Here is a 19,439-nt window from a genome sequence, read left to right as displayed (position 1 = left end):
ATTACTGGCGGGGATTAAGTCCTCGAACAATATCAAACACTCTCGGATTTCCGCCATTCTATCAGGTGAAAAAATGAAAAAAATTTAAAAAAATAAAAAAATGAAACAAATTAAAGGAGACTCGTTCGATTCATGCGAATTACAATATCCGTCAGTGTAATTAATTGATAAATATTTAGCGTTTCATTAAGTACTTGCTAAGTGTTGCATAAACATTGGTGCAATGCATCGCAACAATTTTCATTCGATTTCCCCCGTGGAGTAAATAATAAGAATGACTTGGTTCTGGTATGGTGGTCAGTTTTTATTAGATAATTATACGTTTTACTTTTTTTTTGGTTTCGCTTTCGCTTGGTTTCTGTTTTTTATAAATATTTCATCTACATAGTTTATATATTCATGTGTATATATACTTCATTTATAGCCATAGAACAATTATCACATCTTACATATGTATGTTGGCTACACTTAAACGTATCCATTACATGTTTACTCAAATGTATGTGGGTGTGTGTGTGGTGCGTGTGTGTGGATGTGTATGTGTGTGTGGGTGCATTTGTGTCGATAGGAAAACGGTAGTGAAAAGTAAGAAATGATTGAAGGACTGATGGAGTTGGATTCAAAGGGGGTGCAAGGGGGCGAGGGGGGAGATGGTCCTTTTGTTAAAGAAACACACGGGTGCATGTGGTAAGCTCCTGGCTGCTGGTAGCCCATCTACCATGTCCCATGATCCCCCCTTCCCCCTCTCCCCTCTCTGCCAACTTTCCACGTTTCCAATAAGATCCCATACCAATTTATTTCCTTGCTTTTTTTCTTCAGATTTTTGTCCGCCTCTTCGCCTGCCGTTTTTCCTCGAGCTTCTTGGTAATTAGACTTGGCAACGTCGGGTTGCATCAAAAGTTTGCTCATTTATATTGTATAAACAGTGAGAGTAGCCCCCCCCCCTCCCCCCTCCGTTTCTTGGCCTTCTTGTTTCCGGCCAGTTTGTCCGCTTAAGTACGTTCCGTTTCATTCAGTCAGTTGGCCATTTAATTTTTCAGCTGGCGCTGCGAAGTATGCTACAGTTTCGTCTCAGCCAAGTTCAGTGCGCTTGAATGTGTGTGTGTGAGTTTCTCTGCCTATATATATATGTGTGTGTGTGTGTGTGGGCCCTGCTTTGTAAGCTGTTTTGTATTAAACGTTTTAGCCTGGCGGCGCTGTCAGTCGGCGAATTTCAAAGGCTGGCCAAAACAACACGGGCAAAGGGCACACACAAAGTCAAAGGCGAGAGCAAAGGCGAAAGTGAATGGAAAAGGGTGTACGGCATGGGCGGGATTGGTAAATGCATTAGTTATTTAAAGAGTGAAAACATTTGTTTTGCCCTGTTGCCCTTGCAAACACGCACACACCCACACCCTCCCACACCCACACCCACAAACACACACAGAGAAGCTTACAAAAAAGGGGCGATGATAATGCTAATGACCATGAAAGGGTAAATACAAAGCGACTACAGTCGAGCCTCCATAAGGCGGAAAAAGCCTTCAGGGTTAAGCACGTTACAGTGTTACCTCTGATTTCTGTTGCCAACTTCAAAGCAAAACATTTCGCTAATTGCTTGCATTTAGTTCGTTCTTTGCAAATAAACGCAATTTTACTTAATTAACTAACCAAATGGGGGTAAAATCGCGTTTTAAAATTGAGTTAAATCTATTTGCCAGCTATTTTCCAGCTGTTTCTGCAAAATAAAAGTGCTCAAAGTATTCCAGAGTATTCATGAGTTAAACTTTCAAAGTAAAAGTTGTCCTGTTTAGCTTCTGGATAGGCGACTGTTGAAATCGAAATCCTTGTATTATCCATAATGTGCTGTATGTGTGCCTGTGCTGTATGTGTGCATGTGCTGCATGTGTGTCTGTGTGTGAGAGGGAGTGGAAGTGGGAGTGCGAGTGTGTGCTATGCCACGCCCCCATTCGCCTAATGCCCAATGTGCGGCGCCTAATAGATGCACTCCCCCAGCAAATCGCACTCGCCCTTCTCCAGTGGCTTCAGCCACAGCGGATTGTAGTTGGGGCACAGCTTGCGGTGGATGGGTATGCGGATTTGCACGGGCGTCGCGGCCACGCCCTCCCAGCTGGCCCGCCCCTCGAAGCGGGTGCCATCGGACCTGTTGCACTGCATGCTCAGCGGCTCCTGCATGTACATGGTGTACAGCTGATCGATCCGCGGCTGGCTCCACTCGATGCTCCGGTAGTTGGACGACCTGGCTCCATTCAGATGCACGCCGTGCTGATGCTCCGTGCTGCAAGCAAACGCACACAAATATAACTTAGTTATATATAACTATGTAGTACTTATATACATATGAGCTCTATGTTACTGAGTTCATCTTAGGATTCTATGTTATAGAATAGTTCCTAACTTTTCTGCACCCAGCTCATCACATATACAATCAGTTGGTTAGGTTTGAATGCTCATAAATAAATAAACTAGTTGAAACCTAAGTGATTGCCTTCAAAATCGGATTTAAACAATAAATTAATTTTAATTAATTTAATTCTTTATTAGTGTGCCTTTAGTACTATGTTTATGTGATCACTTGAGCTTAGGCTAAACAACTAATGAGCGCCCAAGTATGACCGCAGCTATAACTTAAACTTTCGCCGGCAATTTCCACTTCCCACTCCCACCTGCTGGATGCGGATGTGGATGCGGATATGGCTGAACACAATGCTCCACGCCGCATGCCGCATTCCAAGTTTCCGCGATGCGGTGGCCCTAATCTAATGTAAACTTCGCCATCAACCGATGCTCAACTGCTTAAAGTTGGCAATTAGCGAACACCTTTCTGGGCGCGAGCGAAAGGAAAAGGGCGGTGAAGGTCAGGGGGCGTGGCCACGGGAGGCGAACAAAGAGCATTTCGCCGTTATGAATGCGCCGAAGGAATCGAGCCTCGAAAGGGAATGCCGAAAAGTTTGCCTTTGATGCAGAAGGAGCCGAGCGGAAGAGCCCCCTTAATGAAAACCCACAATGCCACCGCGCACCCTTCCCCTCACCCTTCCCCTCACCGTTCCCCTTGGCGTTACCCTTGAGCCCCCGTTGGATACCCGCCACTGGCGGCATTGTGACGTCGCCTGTCGTCGCCTTCGCTGCGTAGATTAAAAAATATTTCTTCCATTAACGCCGCAAAACGCCCGCGGGACGGATGGATAGAATGCCACGAATGTGCATGGGCGTTATAATTGTTGAATAAAGGCAGGGCAGCAAAGAAAACAAAAAACGAAAAAGGAAAACACACAAAAAAGAAGGATAATAAGGATAAGTCAAAACAGGGAGTGAGCAAGTCAGGCATTCCGCCTGCCTGCAGCACTTTTGCAAATCAAAGGGTTTTCGGCTGCCGTCACATCGATCAATCCCAGTTCAAACAAGCTACGGAAAATAGCTCATCACCTCAACGGATGGCTACAGATGTGAGATATAGTATCTACTTAACTACTTCTACTTGCATAACTAGATAACAGATCTATTAGATGCATAAGAAAAGCAAGAAAAGCCACAGCTCACCGCTTCATGTAGATGAAGTAGTTCTCGAGCGTCTCCTCGGACACGGAGCTCTTGCAGACCTCCAGCTTGGTGGCCGGATAGTAGTGGATGTAGTTGACGCACATCTCGTCGCTGATGGAGAAGCCGCCGAGGGCGGCGGTCTTGTCCTCCTTGGTGTTGTAGTAGCAAGTGGTCACCAGAGCGTCGCCCTGCAAGAAAACCAATGGTCGAATGCAGATGCTCACTTCAAAGTTCATTCTCAAATGGAAAGTATCATCTAGTTAAAGGATCTTACGGGCAGGACACGTGGCTTGTAGTGCAGGGTGCGCATCTCCTGGAAGTGATTCGAGTAGAAGTCGTCGCGGTTCACCTCGCGCAGCTCCTGCTCGCCGCGGAAGTGGCGGGTGAGGACGCGGACGCCACGCAGATGGGTGTGCAGCTGGGAGCCAAAGATGATGATGCCCGTCGCCGGCAGGGCGGCCCGCGTGCAGTCCGCCACACAGTAGCCGCTGAGCGGGAAGGCGGTCTGGCCGGGCGGAATGGCCATCTTGTCGGTGTACTCCAGACCCAGTTCCATGACGGCGGCGTCGTACTGGCGCAGTGTCTTCGACATCTTGATGCGGAAGCCGGAGTTGTCCACCAGGCCTGCAATGGGAATGGGAATGGGAATTGCCAGCCAGACAATGGGGCGGATGCTTAATATTGGTGCCCATATTGCGCATACGACTAGTTGTAAGTATTACATTTTTGTTGCTTGTCAAAATGTGTAGTTTAATTTAAGTTAACTGAAGCTGTTGCTCAAAACATCGTTCCAGTTTGCTTCATATCGCCAAAGAAATGTATTATGAATCGATTGATAAGCCAAGCTTCGTTCCTTCAAACAAAAGCGAGGCAGCCCATCACTTAACCAAATCGATTCGGGGTAATCCTCTTTGGACCACCCACTTCCATCGCGACCCACCACCCACCAGCCACCACTCACCAGACTGCTTCTCCGGATTATTGAAGTGAACCTCCAGGCGAACGTAGGGATTGAAGCCGGGTCCGCCGATGGGCAGCCCAGCTTCCGGGGGATAGGTGAAGGTGCCGGCGCCCATGGCCCACAGGACCATCACCTTGGAGCAGACCTTGGCCCGTGGCGGCATCTGCTCGCAGTCGCCGTTGTACAGGGGAATCTCCTCGTGCTCGCCGGCCTCGCAGTGGAACACCTCCATGTGGTGCACGATGCCCGGCGTCCGGATGAGCGGCTCGAACTGCACGATGTGATGGCGCCGCCGGAGATTGCCCTCCAGTCGCTGCACGTGACACCAGTAGGTGGTCTCCTGGCTGGGAATCGGCGCCTCCTGCAGCGTGATCTCCATGTGGTCCAGCTCGCTGGAGGGTCATCAAGTGGTTAAGCAAGTCAAGTTCTGTTATCACAACCACAACTTACGTCTCGGGTATCAGTATCTTGTCCGCGCGGAGCAGCTGCAGCATCTTGACACCCGCCTCGTGCGGAGCCGTCACGTTGGGCAGGGCGAACTGGTGATCCTCCAGGGCCAGTTCCGTTTCGCCACGTGCCCACACCACGTACATGGTGCCCTCCTGCAAAGTACGCACATTGAAATGTGGAAATGGATCTCCGACCGCCCGACGACGCTCCACTCACATGAAGTCGCAGATCCAAGGGGTCGCAGGTGTCGAACTTGCGCCGGAAGGCCAGCGTGAACTCGTCCATCTTGAAGACCTCGCAGTCCTGCTGGTAGTCCCGCCGCACCCACTGGCCATCCGGACTGGTGTACGTGTCGGTGACCGCGTTGAAGAAGCCGTTCTGGTTCTCGAAGAAGCAAATGTCCGCATCCGCCAGGCTGCCGCGCTTCGAGAATCCCAGATAGAACCAGCGGTGCTGCTCGTTGAAGGCGTTCTGCAGGTGGAAGAGCACCTCCTGCTTGTACCAGTCCACCATCCAGCTCAGCTTGATCTCCTTGTCGTCCAGGTAGATCTCGTGCAGCTTGGTGTCCGACAGTCCTGCAAGAAGAAGTGATACTTTATTTCAAGTTCATATTCAAGGTCATATTCTAAGAAGAAACAGGAGCACAGGAAATCTTTTATGGTATCAAGTTCCTTTAATATTTCGTGTTGATCTTCCCTGCTTTTGTAAAATCGTACAATTCAAACACAGCTGTCACATCAGGAACTGTGAAAATTTTGTTGTTAACCAGTGAATAGAAAATAAGTTCCTGCGCGGGCGTAAATATAGAAATTTGTTTAAACTCAACCGAAAATGCTGCAAATGCAGGCGGTGCATCGCGATGAGAACCAGGTGGTGGCCTTGAAGAAGCCCACGTACTTGCCCTATCTGTTCCACCTGGTCATGCCGAAGATGTTCTACCAGAGCCCCAACCGAATCGTGGTGGCCCGGCTCTACCTCGATGTCCACAAGCACGACAAGCAGGCAGCCGACTACTTCGAGGGCTTCCAGACGCCCTGCTTCGAGGTGCCGGCTTCCCTGTTCCCGGGCGAGGCTCCGCTGGACAAGATCGTCTTCTTGCCCACGGTGATGTTGCCCATGGGCTTCGAAGCCGGAGGCGTTTTTGGCCCGGGTGTCCTGCCACGGCGTTCCTATCCCATCGGCCTGATGGCCGCGGGTGCCAAGGGTCACAAGGGTCAAACGCCGCCGCTGTTCGTCGGCCTGCGCAGCCTGCATGTCCAGCTGCCTTCGGAGGTCGAGAGTTACCTGGACAACGTGGGCGAGTTCCCGCCCAGCCAGGACCAACCGTCAAAGGAAGTAATGCTAAACAATGACTGCTCCTTGTCGATAGCATACAACTTGCCGGCTCCACCGACTCCACCGTCGCCCTATCCCTTTCGCCCTGTCCCGGTGCAGTACAACATTTACACCCCGGATCTGTCCCATGTCCACATGCTCCTGCTGCAGCAGCGCAGCCTGACGGTGGCCATGCTGTCCACCGTGAAGCATCCGCACGTGCCCGCCGTGGCACTCGCCACCATGGGCGACGAGGAGTGCCCCAAGTTCGAGCTGCCCAGCGAGGTCTTCCCCACCTGTGAGGGCGTCAATCGCCCCATCTTTCTGCCCCGGCGTTTCTTGCCCCGGGGATTCGAAGCCGGCTGCGTCTTCAAGCCGGCCAGTCTCTCGGAGCTGTGGTTCGTGGAGCACATCGGTCACTTCGGCCCTCCGCAGCCGCAGCACAACCTGGCCATCACACCACCGCTGTTCGTGGGCAAGATCGCCCTCGTCCTGGGTGCTCTTGATTCGATGAAGGAAACTCCACTGAAGGGCGAGCAGAAGCCCGCCGAAGGTGCAGAGGGATCACTTAAGTCTGTAGAGCCTAAGAGGGCCCCCTTTCCCATTACCCAGGGCTTCTTGGTCTTGGAAACAGAGCACCCGACGCCTCCGAGGGGTGCTTACTCCTTGGCGAGCTACCAGAGGGCCAGTGAGAAGGGATGCGTGCTGAAGGCCACCAAGGATGAGGCCAAGAAAGCCACTGACACTCTTCCGAAGGTGGAATCGAAACCGGAGGTGGAGAAGAAGTATCTTTCGTGCTTCAAAGTTGACAGCGACATTGATCTGATGGCCGAGGCCATGGCCGATATGGGCACCGCCGAGATGAGTCTGCTGGCCAAGGAGGAGGCACTGGAGGCACTGCCCGGAGGCGATGGTGCACGCGCCTTGGATCAGCTGCGCCAGGTGCTCGAGGATCGCAGCCAGATCCGCAGCCACACCGACCAGCTGATACAGGATCACATCTATCGCATGGATCGCAATCGCATGCTGGCCCTGCGCCAGCCATTTGGCACCTGCTTCGGGTGCGGCATGCTCGAAAGGAAGTAGTGTTTCAGATATGCAATGCCAGAGCTCGATGTAGAAGTTGTAATGAAATTACCAATCGAGTGGCACTTACAGCTCACAGCTGAAAATGTTTGATTCCGATCGAAATTAGCTATTAAAGTTGGAGACTTTCTCTTTTTTCAGTTGGTTTATCCATTGTGAATATTACAAGGATTCTTTTCCTTTACTTTGATTGCATTTCTGAGGTGGTTGTTTATGAATTGCTATAATTAAGCTTCAAATTGCCGCCCAAATGAATGGTTGGTTAGATACCAACACCCTGTGGAAGGACCCTGGTTCAATTTATTAATTAGGCCACCAGAGATTGAAGGGCCCAGCTGCGAGCTGCCAACTGGGAATTTCCCGCGGGAACCGATGCTGTCAGTGTTATCCGACCTGTTAGTCCTTGCGGACATTCCAGCATCCAGCATCCAGCGACAGGCGGAGTTATAGCCGGCTATTAAGTCGGCTACACTGCTTTGGTTACCAATTCTTGGGCAACTGGGCAACTGGGCTGCTGGGCAACTGGGCAACGAAATCCGTGGAGATGGCGCGATAATCAAGTTGCCTTGTACTAATTACCCAAATAAAAGCGAGCCACGCGACTCCAATTTATCCACTGTCCAGTCCATAAACCCATGTGCTCGTAACCCCCAGGAACTCGGGAGTTCAGCAACTGAGTAACTGAGTAACTCGCGATGTCCTGGTAAGCCACCCAGCAGCCAGGGCAGCCATGAAGTGCGGGGCATGGGGACAGCGTGGATTTATGTTGGCAGCGACTTGGTCGAAACGGCAGCACATCAGGCACATCAATTACGGCAACAATATCAACAGCAACAACAACAACAGCAACAACAGCAACAACAGCAACAACAGGAACAACAGGAACAGCAATCGTGCATCCAGTGGAGCGGCAGTAACGAGAGCGAAGGAAAACCCAATAAAATGTCAAATCCAATTGGCAAACATACGCCGAGATCGAGGACGACGACGAGAGCGATGAGGACGAGGATGCGGATGAGGATGCGACTGTGGATGTGGATGTGGACGGGAACGAGAGGAACAAGGACGAGGATGAGGATGAGGACCATGGCCAGGACTCTGGATGCGGATGTGAATGTGGCTTTGCAGGGCAGTTCGTAAAGTATATCAAACCGTTCGCCATGGCGCAAATACATCAAAAAATATTGGAAAAAAAGAAAATCATTTATAAAATGTATATTTCGTTGCATAAATATGCATATTCACATATTCAGTCATTGAAATGGACAACGATTTCTTACTAAAGGAAAAACATTATAATTGTGCTACAGAACTTGGCAAATATACCTTAGATTGAAGCTCAAATAAATCACGATTTTATATCAGACACTCAATTAAAACGGAACACTGCAAACAGCGATTTAGCTGGCTGTTTCTTGCAGTGTACCTAGATGAAGACACAGAAGGCAGTGGCACAGCGCGAGCGAGAGCGACAATAAAAACACTCGATTACAATCAAAAGTGACAGGGGTCCGTGGTTTTTTCTACACGGCACCAGGGGGGCGGTGCGGGGCCTTCTGACATGGGTGCGGGCGGCAAGGGGGTGAAGGGGAGTGAGGGGGAGTGAAGGGGAAGGCGGGCATGGGACTGCGGGCAGTGGTGCGTTGATGAATTTCGCTTTCAGCTCGCTCGCAGTCCGCAGTCCGTGGCAGAGCAGTTCAATCAAGTTCGGCGGAAGTAATATGCCCCCAAAAACGAGTTTGGCCACCAGTCACCAGCCACCAACAGCCAACACAGTCCACCAATTGGCCACCCAATTTCCACTTTCCACTTGCCCCTTTCCGCACCTTAAACCAGCGTCTGTGTTTGCCACTAAAATTGATTTGTTACTGTACATATGTCTCACTTCACTTTTACAAGGCGCACGGACACGTAAGCGAACACAGATACAGATGCAGATACAGATACAGATACGGCTACTGCTAGAGATACAAATACAGATACAGATACGGCTACTAGTACAGATAGAGCTACAGCTACAGATACAGATACAGCTATAGCTACGGATACAGATACAGCTACAGATACAGCTACGGATACAGATACAGATACAAATACACCTATAGATACAGTTACAACTACAGCTACAGATACATTGGCCCAACCGCAAGGACCCCAACGAAGCGGAACTGGAAAACCCCAGCCACCCCTGCTTTCTTTTCCGGTGAAAGTTTGGTAATACGAAACAAATCGGTTTCGCAGTTACGTTCCCACCATTTGCCATTTTGCCATTTTTGCGAGGGAATCGAGTTCCGAAAATTCCGTGGGAAATGGTTTCAACTCATAATTGGCTCGTTGATCCTCAAATTATTAGAGGAATTCGTTTAAAAACTAGAAGCAATTACAGGAACTTCGTTCTGTGATGAAGTCAGCAGCCTTGAGCCACAGCTCATTGGGATTCCCCGTGAGTTTGGCCATAATAGTCGCGTTTCACTGGCCCAAATATCCATATCTACCTAAGTAATTCAATTTGTATCGCTACTTTCACTTTCTCGACTGGATTGGGTTGCTGGTGGGTGCGCGTTCATTGTAGATTCAGTTGGTGGAGCTGGCCGAGTTGATTTGATTTGGCAGTGATTGGGCGCCGCCATCGGAATTTACACTTTCTCTTCGATCTTTTGGCAATTTGATTCCCGGCGAACAATTGCCAATGGCCACACATACTCGTACATATGTGCATATTTGTATGTGTGTAAGTCGGTGGCACGCGCATAAGTGTGATAAAATTTAATAAACTTGAAGTTTATTGCATTTGCTCGACTGCGTTGTGTGTTGTCTGGTTCGAACCTTATCCAATCGAAAACTTTTTCGATTTTTCCAATCCGCTTGAACTTGAAATGCCATTTTGACGCACCACTCATTCCGTTTCCTCTCCTTTCAGGAGGGGAAGGGGGGGCTAAACTGCGGCGGCTCCTTGGGACTGCGCCGCATAGTTTTGTGTCTCCGGACTGATGAGATGAGATGAGATGAGTTGAGTTCAGTCGAGTTGCGATGAGATGTGCTGAGTTGAGATGACGGGCACGATGAGGATGTTGGCGTGGCGGAAATGCCAAGGCGCACAGGAATTTTCTTATTATTTACTGGATGCGATGCGATGCGATGGGTTGCGATGCGAACGGCACTTGAAGGCATGTCCAATTGCTTGCCACCCACCACCCACACCCCACCACCCACCAGTCACCAGTCACTGTGGATTCTCGCAGATCCAGCCGCCCATCGAACATGCCGAAGTGCTTCCCAGCACTACACTGCGACAAAGCGTAGTGGACTCTCAAATTGATTGAAAATCGTTTACTCTCTTACTGTCTTTAATATGGAAAGCCATTAGAAGTGCTAAATTCTACTGTCTTTAAAAGGGAAATAGACAAATAGGCAATGGAAATGCTAAATTCTAAGCGCGACTCCTTTTACAACACAACTTCACTTCTTTGTATATTTCGTTGCATACATATGCATATTCCATATTTTATGGGCCACCTTTCACTTGGCAGCCAAAAGCTTTGCGCGCAGTGTACTTTTTGCATTCGGACGTTGGGCTGCCAAAGGCGCTCTGGGATGATGTCATTATAATAATGTTATATGCACAAATCGTCAATTGGTTTGGCCCGAGGACGATTTAGCTGGGCTTTGGTCGCCCATCGTTTTAACCAGCCCCTCCCCTCCCCTCCCTCTTATTTGTCGCATTTCCAGCGTTTTCCTTACCCCTTCCCTGCCCCTCTTCCGTTCGCATTCCGATTCCCATTCGCTCATTCAAATTGCCGCTCAAGTGACGCAAAAGCATCTGGGGAATGAAATGTTCGTGCTTTCCCCGGACTTTCTCCCCCTCCCCCCTCCTTCTCCGCCCCTTTTTGGCTGCCCCACTTAACACTTTATTGGATTCCTCTTGCGGATGCCAGTCGGTTTGCCGTTCTTGTTGTTCCCGCTGCTCCTGTTACTCCTGTTACTCTTATCACTTATCATTATCGGCGCCCTCAGCTGTCCACTTCGATTGCCCTGTTGTCCAGGACATTGGCTCATCATAAAGATGGACTCTGGCTTAGGCAATCACTGCTCATGAGCACTTCGCAACCGTCAAAGCACCAGTATCCATTATCCATTATCCCTGGTCAGCTTTTGAAGATATATATGTTACATATGCAGCCGCATGATGTTTAAATAGCTTAAGCGAAGTTTACAAAAAGTGTTGCCTACTTTTCTGGGCTTGCGCTTGCTGAGTAATGAGTATCCTTCGGTCGACTTCTGCCAGGGATTGTGGGACATGGTCGCGCCTCCTCTTTGATTGAGACAAATATTCGAGCAAATTTCGCTTTCGCTTAGACAAGCCACATACATACATTCCATTCCGTTGGCGAAGCCCTCAGAAATGCGGCGGCGGCTCAATATAAATTATTGAGGATTTATTGGATGTACTGTCTACACGCTCACACACACACATGCACATATATACACACACGCAGACACATGTATGTTGGCATTTTAATAGACTGCCTTTTACATCGACGCACACAAAAACTCCTGGGTGATAATAGCTTTTGGTACACATTCGTTTTACATCAAGTGGAAACAAAGAACCTGCAGTTTGTTTCTTTCAAAAATGCTAGCTTAATATTGACAATTTTGTTATTAAAATATATATATATATTTTGCGAATCGCGCCAAATTCGCACATTGTCTGGCACAAATGAGCGCACGTTTACTTTATCATTCGGCTTATTGATGGCCACCACTTTGCGCCACCTTTCGACGACGACTCCCCAGCGATGATGATGACCACCGATCCTGGGAAAGGTGTGTTAAAGTGCCACCTACACATGGAGGCGGCGGGAGGCTGTTGGGCAACTGGCGTGACACATTGAGTAATGACGCCCTCAAGTCGATAATCCATTAGGATGTCCAGCGGCGGGCCTATGAATCGTTAATGTCTCCGGGGAGCGCTGTTTAGTTTGCTTATTTTTCCACTTTTTTTGCTGGCGAAGAAAAGGCTGTGGGCTAAATGGCAGTGAATTAATGCCAATGTCGGCATCGCACTTTTGCCCAACATCTCGAAGCCAAGTTAAATGGCCAACTGTCCAACTAGTCAAAAGCCCAGAGAAACTACACTTGGCCAAGGCCCTAAGTTTGGCAATATTATCTATATTATATCCGAAGAATGAGGCTGCTCTTGTTTAACAGGTGGATTAGCATCACTGTTTTGCTTTCGAAGTGCCAGTAAGCCTTTAAGTTTGTCACTTTCCAGCAGCTGACAAGTTTTACCAGCTTAACTTCGAGCATAAAGGGGAAATGGACATAAAACAGGAAGCGTATTTTACGCGTTAATTTAGTTAGCATTTTTGTGTGCACTTCGCGTGGCATATGGATGGCCCCCAAAGGCGACATTTGGCATCCAATGTGGGGAAGCGAAAAGCGGAAAAGCGGGAAAGCGGGAAAACGTAAAAATGGGTAAACGGAAAACCGGGAGCTGCATATGTGAGAAGGTGGCGGGAGAAACGTGGCCAAAACGCACGTGAATGTAAACGGCCGCAGGCTGTTGCATAAATAACAAAGCCGCCAAATTGCCACGGCCACGTTTTTGGCCAAATGACGCTATGGAAAAAAAGTGGGAAAAAGAGGGAAAACCAAAACCAAAACCGAAACCGAAACCAGCATAAACCACAGCAAAAAAAAAGGGAGGGGGAAGGTCCAGAACTGCGGCTGCGACTGCGGCCTCTGATAAATAAATTAAAAGGCACACGCAAAACAGCGGGAATAGCCCAAAGTTGGCCATGCAACTTGAACCTAATAAAGCTGACCACGCACCGCACAGTGGTCCACAGGGGGGGATGGGGGGGATAAGGGGAGTGGGCTGAGGGGGTGGTACATGTGTGGCCACACACACTGCCAGTTGGCAAAAAAACAGGCCCAAAGCTGCAAAAACGGCCCAAAAGCGAAGCTGCAAAGCCACAGTCCTAAACAAAATTGATAAACCAAAAAAAAAATAAAACAAAAAAAAAGGAGTAGAGTATGATCAATGCTAGAAATACCCAGCAATTTGAGCCGTTTCAGCTTCAGTCTTCACTTAAATAGAATGAAATTCCAAACACCTAATAATATATAATATATATAAGCTGAAAAACAGGGAATTCCATTGAAATATATTACCTTTACCTTTTATGCTCACCTAATTTGTTTGTATTCGCCCTTTGAAAAAGTCGCACAAAGGTTAGTTGCGCAAATTAAATGAAACTATCAACTTTCTGATCTGTTGGTAATAATGAATTGCGAAACTTTATCCTAGCTCTTGATTTTTTTCCGTAAATAGTTGTTCGTCATTGGCAAAGTTTGCGTCCGCAACAAAACAACCAATTTATGTGGTAAAAAATACCCAGTGCAACGGCAATGGACAACAAGCGATGTCCAAACGAGTGCAGCTGCGAAATTGTCCTGCGACGAAGGACCAAGGAGCAAGGAGCAAGGACCATGTTTTCATTTGGTTATTTGATGCCAGCAGCTGCAGCAAAAAAAAAGATAACTAAATCGGCGGAGAAGCAAAGGGAAAAACCGAGGAAAAACCAGCTAAGGTGATCGGAATATCGAGTGGCAGAGAGGAAAGATCCAATGAAAGAGGAAATATGTTGGGCTTCCATATGCCAACTGCTCCACAAACAAATGGCTTTTAGTTCAGTTGTTTCGCTCACTTCCACAGTGATAAGTATATTCATTGATAAAACTTAATACATGTTCGCTGTAATCACGGATTCCTGATCTAGAGTCAAGTTCCTGGGAGTTAATCGGTACACGCAACTGATTCAGGTTTTATGATCTATCTGAAGTCCCCTTCACGTTCTTGGCCATAAGGCACTTGTCCCGTTAGCTTGGCACCAAAAAAGGGCAAAAGGGGCGTGGCAAGGGGCTGGTGGCTGCCTTGGCTGAAAGCCTTATCAGTGTGCCTGAGTGTAAGTGTGTGTGTGAGTGAGTGGGTGAGTGTGCGTGCTGGCTAAATTAGGTTTCATCTTTGGGCAATTTTCCTTTTGCTATTTTGCTGCCTTTTTTGCACTCTGTTTGCAAACTAATTTACCGTTAGTTATTACTTGGCATCTGCGTGCGTGTGTGTGTGTGTGTCTCTGTTTATGCGTGTGTGAGTATCTGTGTGTGTGTGTGTGTCTATCTCAGCATGCTATGCATATGCCGGCCATTTGTCTGCCACGCCTTGACCATAAATAACACGTTCTTTAGGGTCCTGGCTACACCAACACAAACGTGCCTCACACGTCGCCACAGATACAGATGCAGATACAGATACTCTCACATACAGACGGACACACACACACACACAGAGATACACGCACGCACACAGCTGCAGAGTTGTCACTTATAAATGTGCAGCTATTTCCATTAAGTTGTTGTCATCACTAACATTCCTGCGAGCCTCATTTGACCATCGCCCAAGGCTCTTGGCCAAAACGAAATCTGCTCCTGCTGCCACATACTCTTCTATTCCTGATGGAGTTCTCGGGCTTTTGCTTTCGAGTTGGAACGTAAGCTCAGAATATATTATATTCTATTCACTTTAAAACTAAATAGCTATAGAATTCTACAAAACTATAGATAAAAGTGTCTTTTAATCAAACATATATGTATGTATATCTGCATTGAAAACCATTCCCTTGATTTCCAGAATTCTTACAAAAGTGTATCAGCTTCGTTGACGAGAAGTGACTACTGACTGCTTGTTTTATTTTGGGTTTGTTTAGGCCAGGCCAAGAGAAAGGTCAGGGAAACAAGTCACTAGGTAATCTACGGCTAAACGGCAAATGGTCGGGGGAATGGGATTTGAATGAGGAGGGGAAGAAGAGGGGAGACTGTGATGGGATGACTGGTGGGCAACCGACTTAATCACAAGAAAAGGACGTCACAGTCTTAACTTGGCCAGCAAGTCCGCCACCCCGCTACCCCCTCTCGTGCTGCCTTTGTAGCTTCCCCCCGTTTCCCTGCATCCGTCGGCAGTCTCAGTCATTCGAATCTGCAGTGTCAGCCATTCATTTGGTTAATGACATTGTGGCGGTTGCTGCGCCAAAAGCCACAGTGGGCCACAGGGGGGAGGGGCACAGGGGGACAGGGGGGGGGATTCATGGCTAAGAAGGAGGCAAGAAAGTATCTCCAAGATACTTTTCAACTGTGCACAGCGAAAAGTGTGACAAACTTCAAGTTCGTTTATATGTTGCAATAATTCAAATAGAATTGTAAGAGTTGACACAATGCAAATATAAATATTTAATATTTTAAATGAATTAAATAAATGTTAAATAAATTAAAAGAGTGTTTAAACCTTTGATTCAATTTTTGATTTAACAAATTTCGGAATCCGGAAAAAGTACAAATTGTACACCTAATGTGTTTTAAAATATCAAAAATGTATTCGCAAATATGAGCAAATATGAATATGAACGATCACCCAAAGAGTTTTTCTCAGTGCTCGTGTATATGTATGCATGTATGCTTGTTGTGTTGTTCATGCTGCCGTTTGTGTGTGTGTGTTTGGTGTGTGTGTGTGTGCATATGAAAGTGGTCGTCCGCCAACACCACTTTTGCCCCTTTATGAAGTCCAAACTCTGGCTGAATTATTTTAGCAGCAACTGTTGTCTGCCGATGTTGTTGGCTTTGTGCTAATGCAGCATGCCCATTCACATCTGTCCCCCTCCCCCTCCCTCTGACCCCTCCTTTGTGTCCCTTGCAACTGCCACCCCCCTGGGGGCTGTGGCAGCAAGAAATGGAAATGAAATTTAAATTAAAAAAAGGAAAAAACATTAAAATAGACAAACGGACGAGAACGTATGGAATGTAACTGAATTGAATTAAATGTACAACGGTCGAGGGCTGAGCCAAATACATATACAAATATGTATATACACACACTTATACCTAAGCATATATACATATACCTCTACTTAAACATATTTACATATATAATACTTTAACATACACATGTGCATTTGCATTATGAGTTCATATATGTATGTATGTATGTCTATGCTGTGTGCAAAGTACAATTGTGGGATCTAGCATGATGAATTATTGTTTGGCATTTAATCATATTTCAGCATAACATTCTATTTCATTCGGTTAATAAATATTAAGTAGCATATTATTTAGAATCCCTATGATGCGGTAAATGCAATTACAAAAGGCTTATAACTTCACACCAAAGGACTTGAGTTTGCAATGCAGTTTGCATAATAAGAAGTGCATTAAAGCTTCGGCTTGCAGTGTTCTTTCCCATTTAAAAATGTCATCATTAGACCTCTGGTAGCAATTAAAAAAAAAAAAGAAAAACAAGTCACTAATTAATGCGCTGCTGTTAATGAAATGTAGGCCAAAAGCGGAAAAACTACCAGGGGCTTGACCAATATAGGCGCCCCTCGCCCCTCGCCGAGCGCTTTGGTGACTTAATAATGGCTTAACATTTGCATGGCTCACACACACACACACACGTGCAGCTGCTGCACATGGCCAACACACACACACAGGCACATATGTATGTATGATTCAATTTGGCTGCAATGAAGACATTGACACGCCCCCAGGCTAAAATACCGCCCATTGCCGTCACATTCCACAACGTTCTTCACATTCTCCACATCCTCCACATCCTGCACATCCTCCGCGTGGCAACTCCCACATTTGCAGCCCAACTGAACTCTCACTAATGAGTTTCAAATGGAAAGTACTCAATGAAAGTACCCCATCGCTCGGCTTTACTCCTTTTTACTCCTGCCCATATTCACTGCTCGCTGCGCTCGGCCACGCCCCTTAATCGCAGCGCCCTCGATGTGGAATTTTTTCCATTCTTCGATGTTGGACAGGACGACCCTTTTGGGCACTCGGGCACTTGGGCACTTGGGCTCTTGGGCACTTGATGCATCGCACTCGAACGCCCGGCGATGCGATAATGGCTGCATGGAGATTGTTGAATGGAGGATGCATGCAGGATGAAGGATGAAGGATGAAGGATGCAGGATGAAGGATGCAGGACGAAGGATGCGGGATGCCGGATGGATCGGCTGATGATTCCCGATTTCCAAATGGTTTTCCTTTTAATGTGCGCCGCGCCACATACCATAGTTGACCCAAATCGGCAAAGGAGTAGTGCTTCATGGATTTTGATTTGGATTTGGCTTTAGGGTTTGCAGTTGGAGTTGGAGTTGGTTTTTGGATGGACTTTGGATTTGGGACCACAACCACTGCGCAAAGATGACAGACAGAAGCGAAATTTGAATTTCGCATGGAATATGCTGAAGCCATAATAAATCCGCGCAAATTGTTAATGCTGACAACTGAGAGAAAAAGCGGATCAAAGAGCACAAGATAAATACTTTCATACAGAGATAACTGACATTTTTCATATATACTATATATAGTTCCTAAAAACTAAATAAAAATATATATAAATTATATTCTAAATACGCAAAAATAGCATGAAATTGCCCCAAATTGACGATTATAATGGATTTGAATAGCGTTTCTTCGCAGCGCAGCATTGCCCGCTCTTCGTCGACTTTAATGAGTTGCGAAATGTTCCACATGGAAACATTTGCGAACGGAATGAAGCCCGCCAGCGTTATGTAATTGGCTAAGGGAGCGCGCTGTGCGGGGATGGATTCAAAAATGAAATTATATACCACAAGGACAAGCCCAGGAAGGATAGAAGGGGGTGGGGGGAGGGGGGGTTCTGAGCAAACGCTGCACGGACGAACCTAATTTAATCAGGCAACGAAAATCAATTTAAAATAGATTTACTTTGGCGCGCTAATTGAGGCGCGGCCAAAACGAGCGCTCTCAAGTGGTTTGGGAATTAACAAATATTTGCCGAAAACTAAGCGCGGCTATATGCTGGGTAGTTAGTTAATTAAACGCTTTTCAACGCCCCACAAATAACAACTACAACCACAACAACAACCACAACAACAGGAGCAGAAGGAGCAACTGGGCCAAAAACAACGCGTTAACAAGCAGCGTAACGGCAACAACAATAAAAGTTGTTTAGACATAAGTAAATTACTTGGAAGCGCCATTTTGACACTTGGCTGGCGGCGGCAATTCCACAGTCCGTCGCCCTCCTCCTCCCCCCCTTCTCCCCCTGCGCACCCCTTTCAGTGGGCAAATCCAGCCGCCCCCTTTTTGGCCACGCCTACGCTTCGCTGATGGATTTAAGTTCTCGGCATAAAGTGTAAACAAGGCTGAGAGCTTTCAATTGCAGGATACCCATTGGTTTGCTATACATTTTAGGTAGAACTTGACTTGAAAAAAAACATTGCCTATTTATAAGGGCAACGAGAAAAAAACATGAAATGCCTTGGAAAATGAGGAATATTGCTTATCGGAATTATAGTTAGTAATTAGCAGTATACAATAGCTAGTTTCTATAACTTTTATGGTGCCTGTGAAATGGTATTTAAGAAAATTACTCATACGCACTGTGGTCTCTTAGTCAAAGCAACAATATTACGTATACGCAGTGCTGGCCCATATTTCGCAACTTAAATTTTTGAGTGCACAAAAAGCATATACCCGAACATTTAGCGCACATCTTTTATGCAAGGAGCAGATGAAGAAACGTCTTCGCGAAGCGGCTAAGAAGCAGAGAGGGAGCGGAAGTCGGGAAAAGCGGGGGGAAAAGCGGGGGGAAAAGCAGCAGCCAAGTGCCCACAAATACATTCAAATTTAATTGAAATACAAATTGGCAGCTTTTGTTGCCAATCGTCCGCATAAAGCTCAAGCAGAAGTGGAAGCCGAAGCGAAATAACAAAGCAAATAAACAAACAAAACGGGCAAAGGAAAAGGACTAAAGGACCAAAGGACCAAGAGACGACCGAGGAGCGTGGAGCGTGGAGCGAGGACGAAGGACAGCGAAATTCCGAAAGTGGAAAGCAATTTGAATAGAATCTAAATATTTATGCAGCAGTTGAGCAAAAAGAAGCGAAATGTTGCTTATGAAACGAAGCCCTGAATGAGCCACTAACGAAGAAAGAGCCCAGCAAACTGCGAGTAAATAATGGCACTGTGCATTAACCGC

General features: G+C 47.1%; 2 protein-coding genes across 3 annotated transcripts in view; one reads left to right on the top strand and one right to left on the bottom strand.

Annotated features, from left to right (window-relative positions):
* Positions 1-340: 340 nt before the first annotated feature.
* The window catches only part of LOC122623212 (tyramine beta-hydroxylase), a 31,217-nt gene continuing 12,118 nt past the window's right edge, over positions 341-19,439 (bottom strand). For both annotated transcript variants that reach the window (XM_043802225.1, XM_043802224.1), the window contains exons 3-8: positions 5,168-5,526; positions 4,952-5,103; positions 4,502-4,893; positions 3,815-4,164; positions 3,541-3,728; positions 341-2,278 (exon numbers count right to left, since the gene is read on the bottom strand). In XM_043802225.1, coding sequence (XP_043658160.1) covers positions 1,975-2,278; positions 3,541-3,728; positions 3,815-4,164; positions 4,502-4,893; positions 4,952-5,103; positions 5,168-5,526 — 1,745 coding nt within the window. In that variant the 3' untranslated portion in view covers positions 341-1,974. The remainder of the gene's footprint in view (positions 2,279-3,540; positions 3,729-3,814; positions 4,165-4,501; positions 4,894-4,951; positions 5,104-5,167; positions 5,527-19,439) is intronic.
* LOC122623213 (DM7 family protein GE17491-like) lies at positions 5,687-7,469 on the top strand. The gene has a single exon (XM_043802226.1). The coding sequence runs from the start codon at positions 5,783-5,785 to the stop codon at positions 7,349-7,351; it is 1,569 nt and encodes a 522-aa protein (XP_043658161.1). The 5' UTR covers positions 5,687-5,782; the 3' UTR covers positions 7,352-7,469.

Source organism: Drosophila teissieri, chromosome X (genome assembly GCF_016746235.2).
Source record: "Drosophila teissieri strain GT53w chromosome X, Prin_Dtei_1.1, whole genome shotgun sequence".
Lineage (NCBI taxonomy): Eukaryota > Metazoa > Arthropoda > Insecta > Diptera > Drosophilidae > Drosophila > Drosophila teissieri.
The sequence above is the reverse complement of the archived record's forward strand: the minus strand, read 5'-3'. Positions and strand labels throughout refer to the sequence as shown.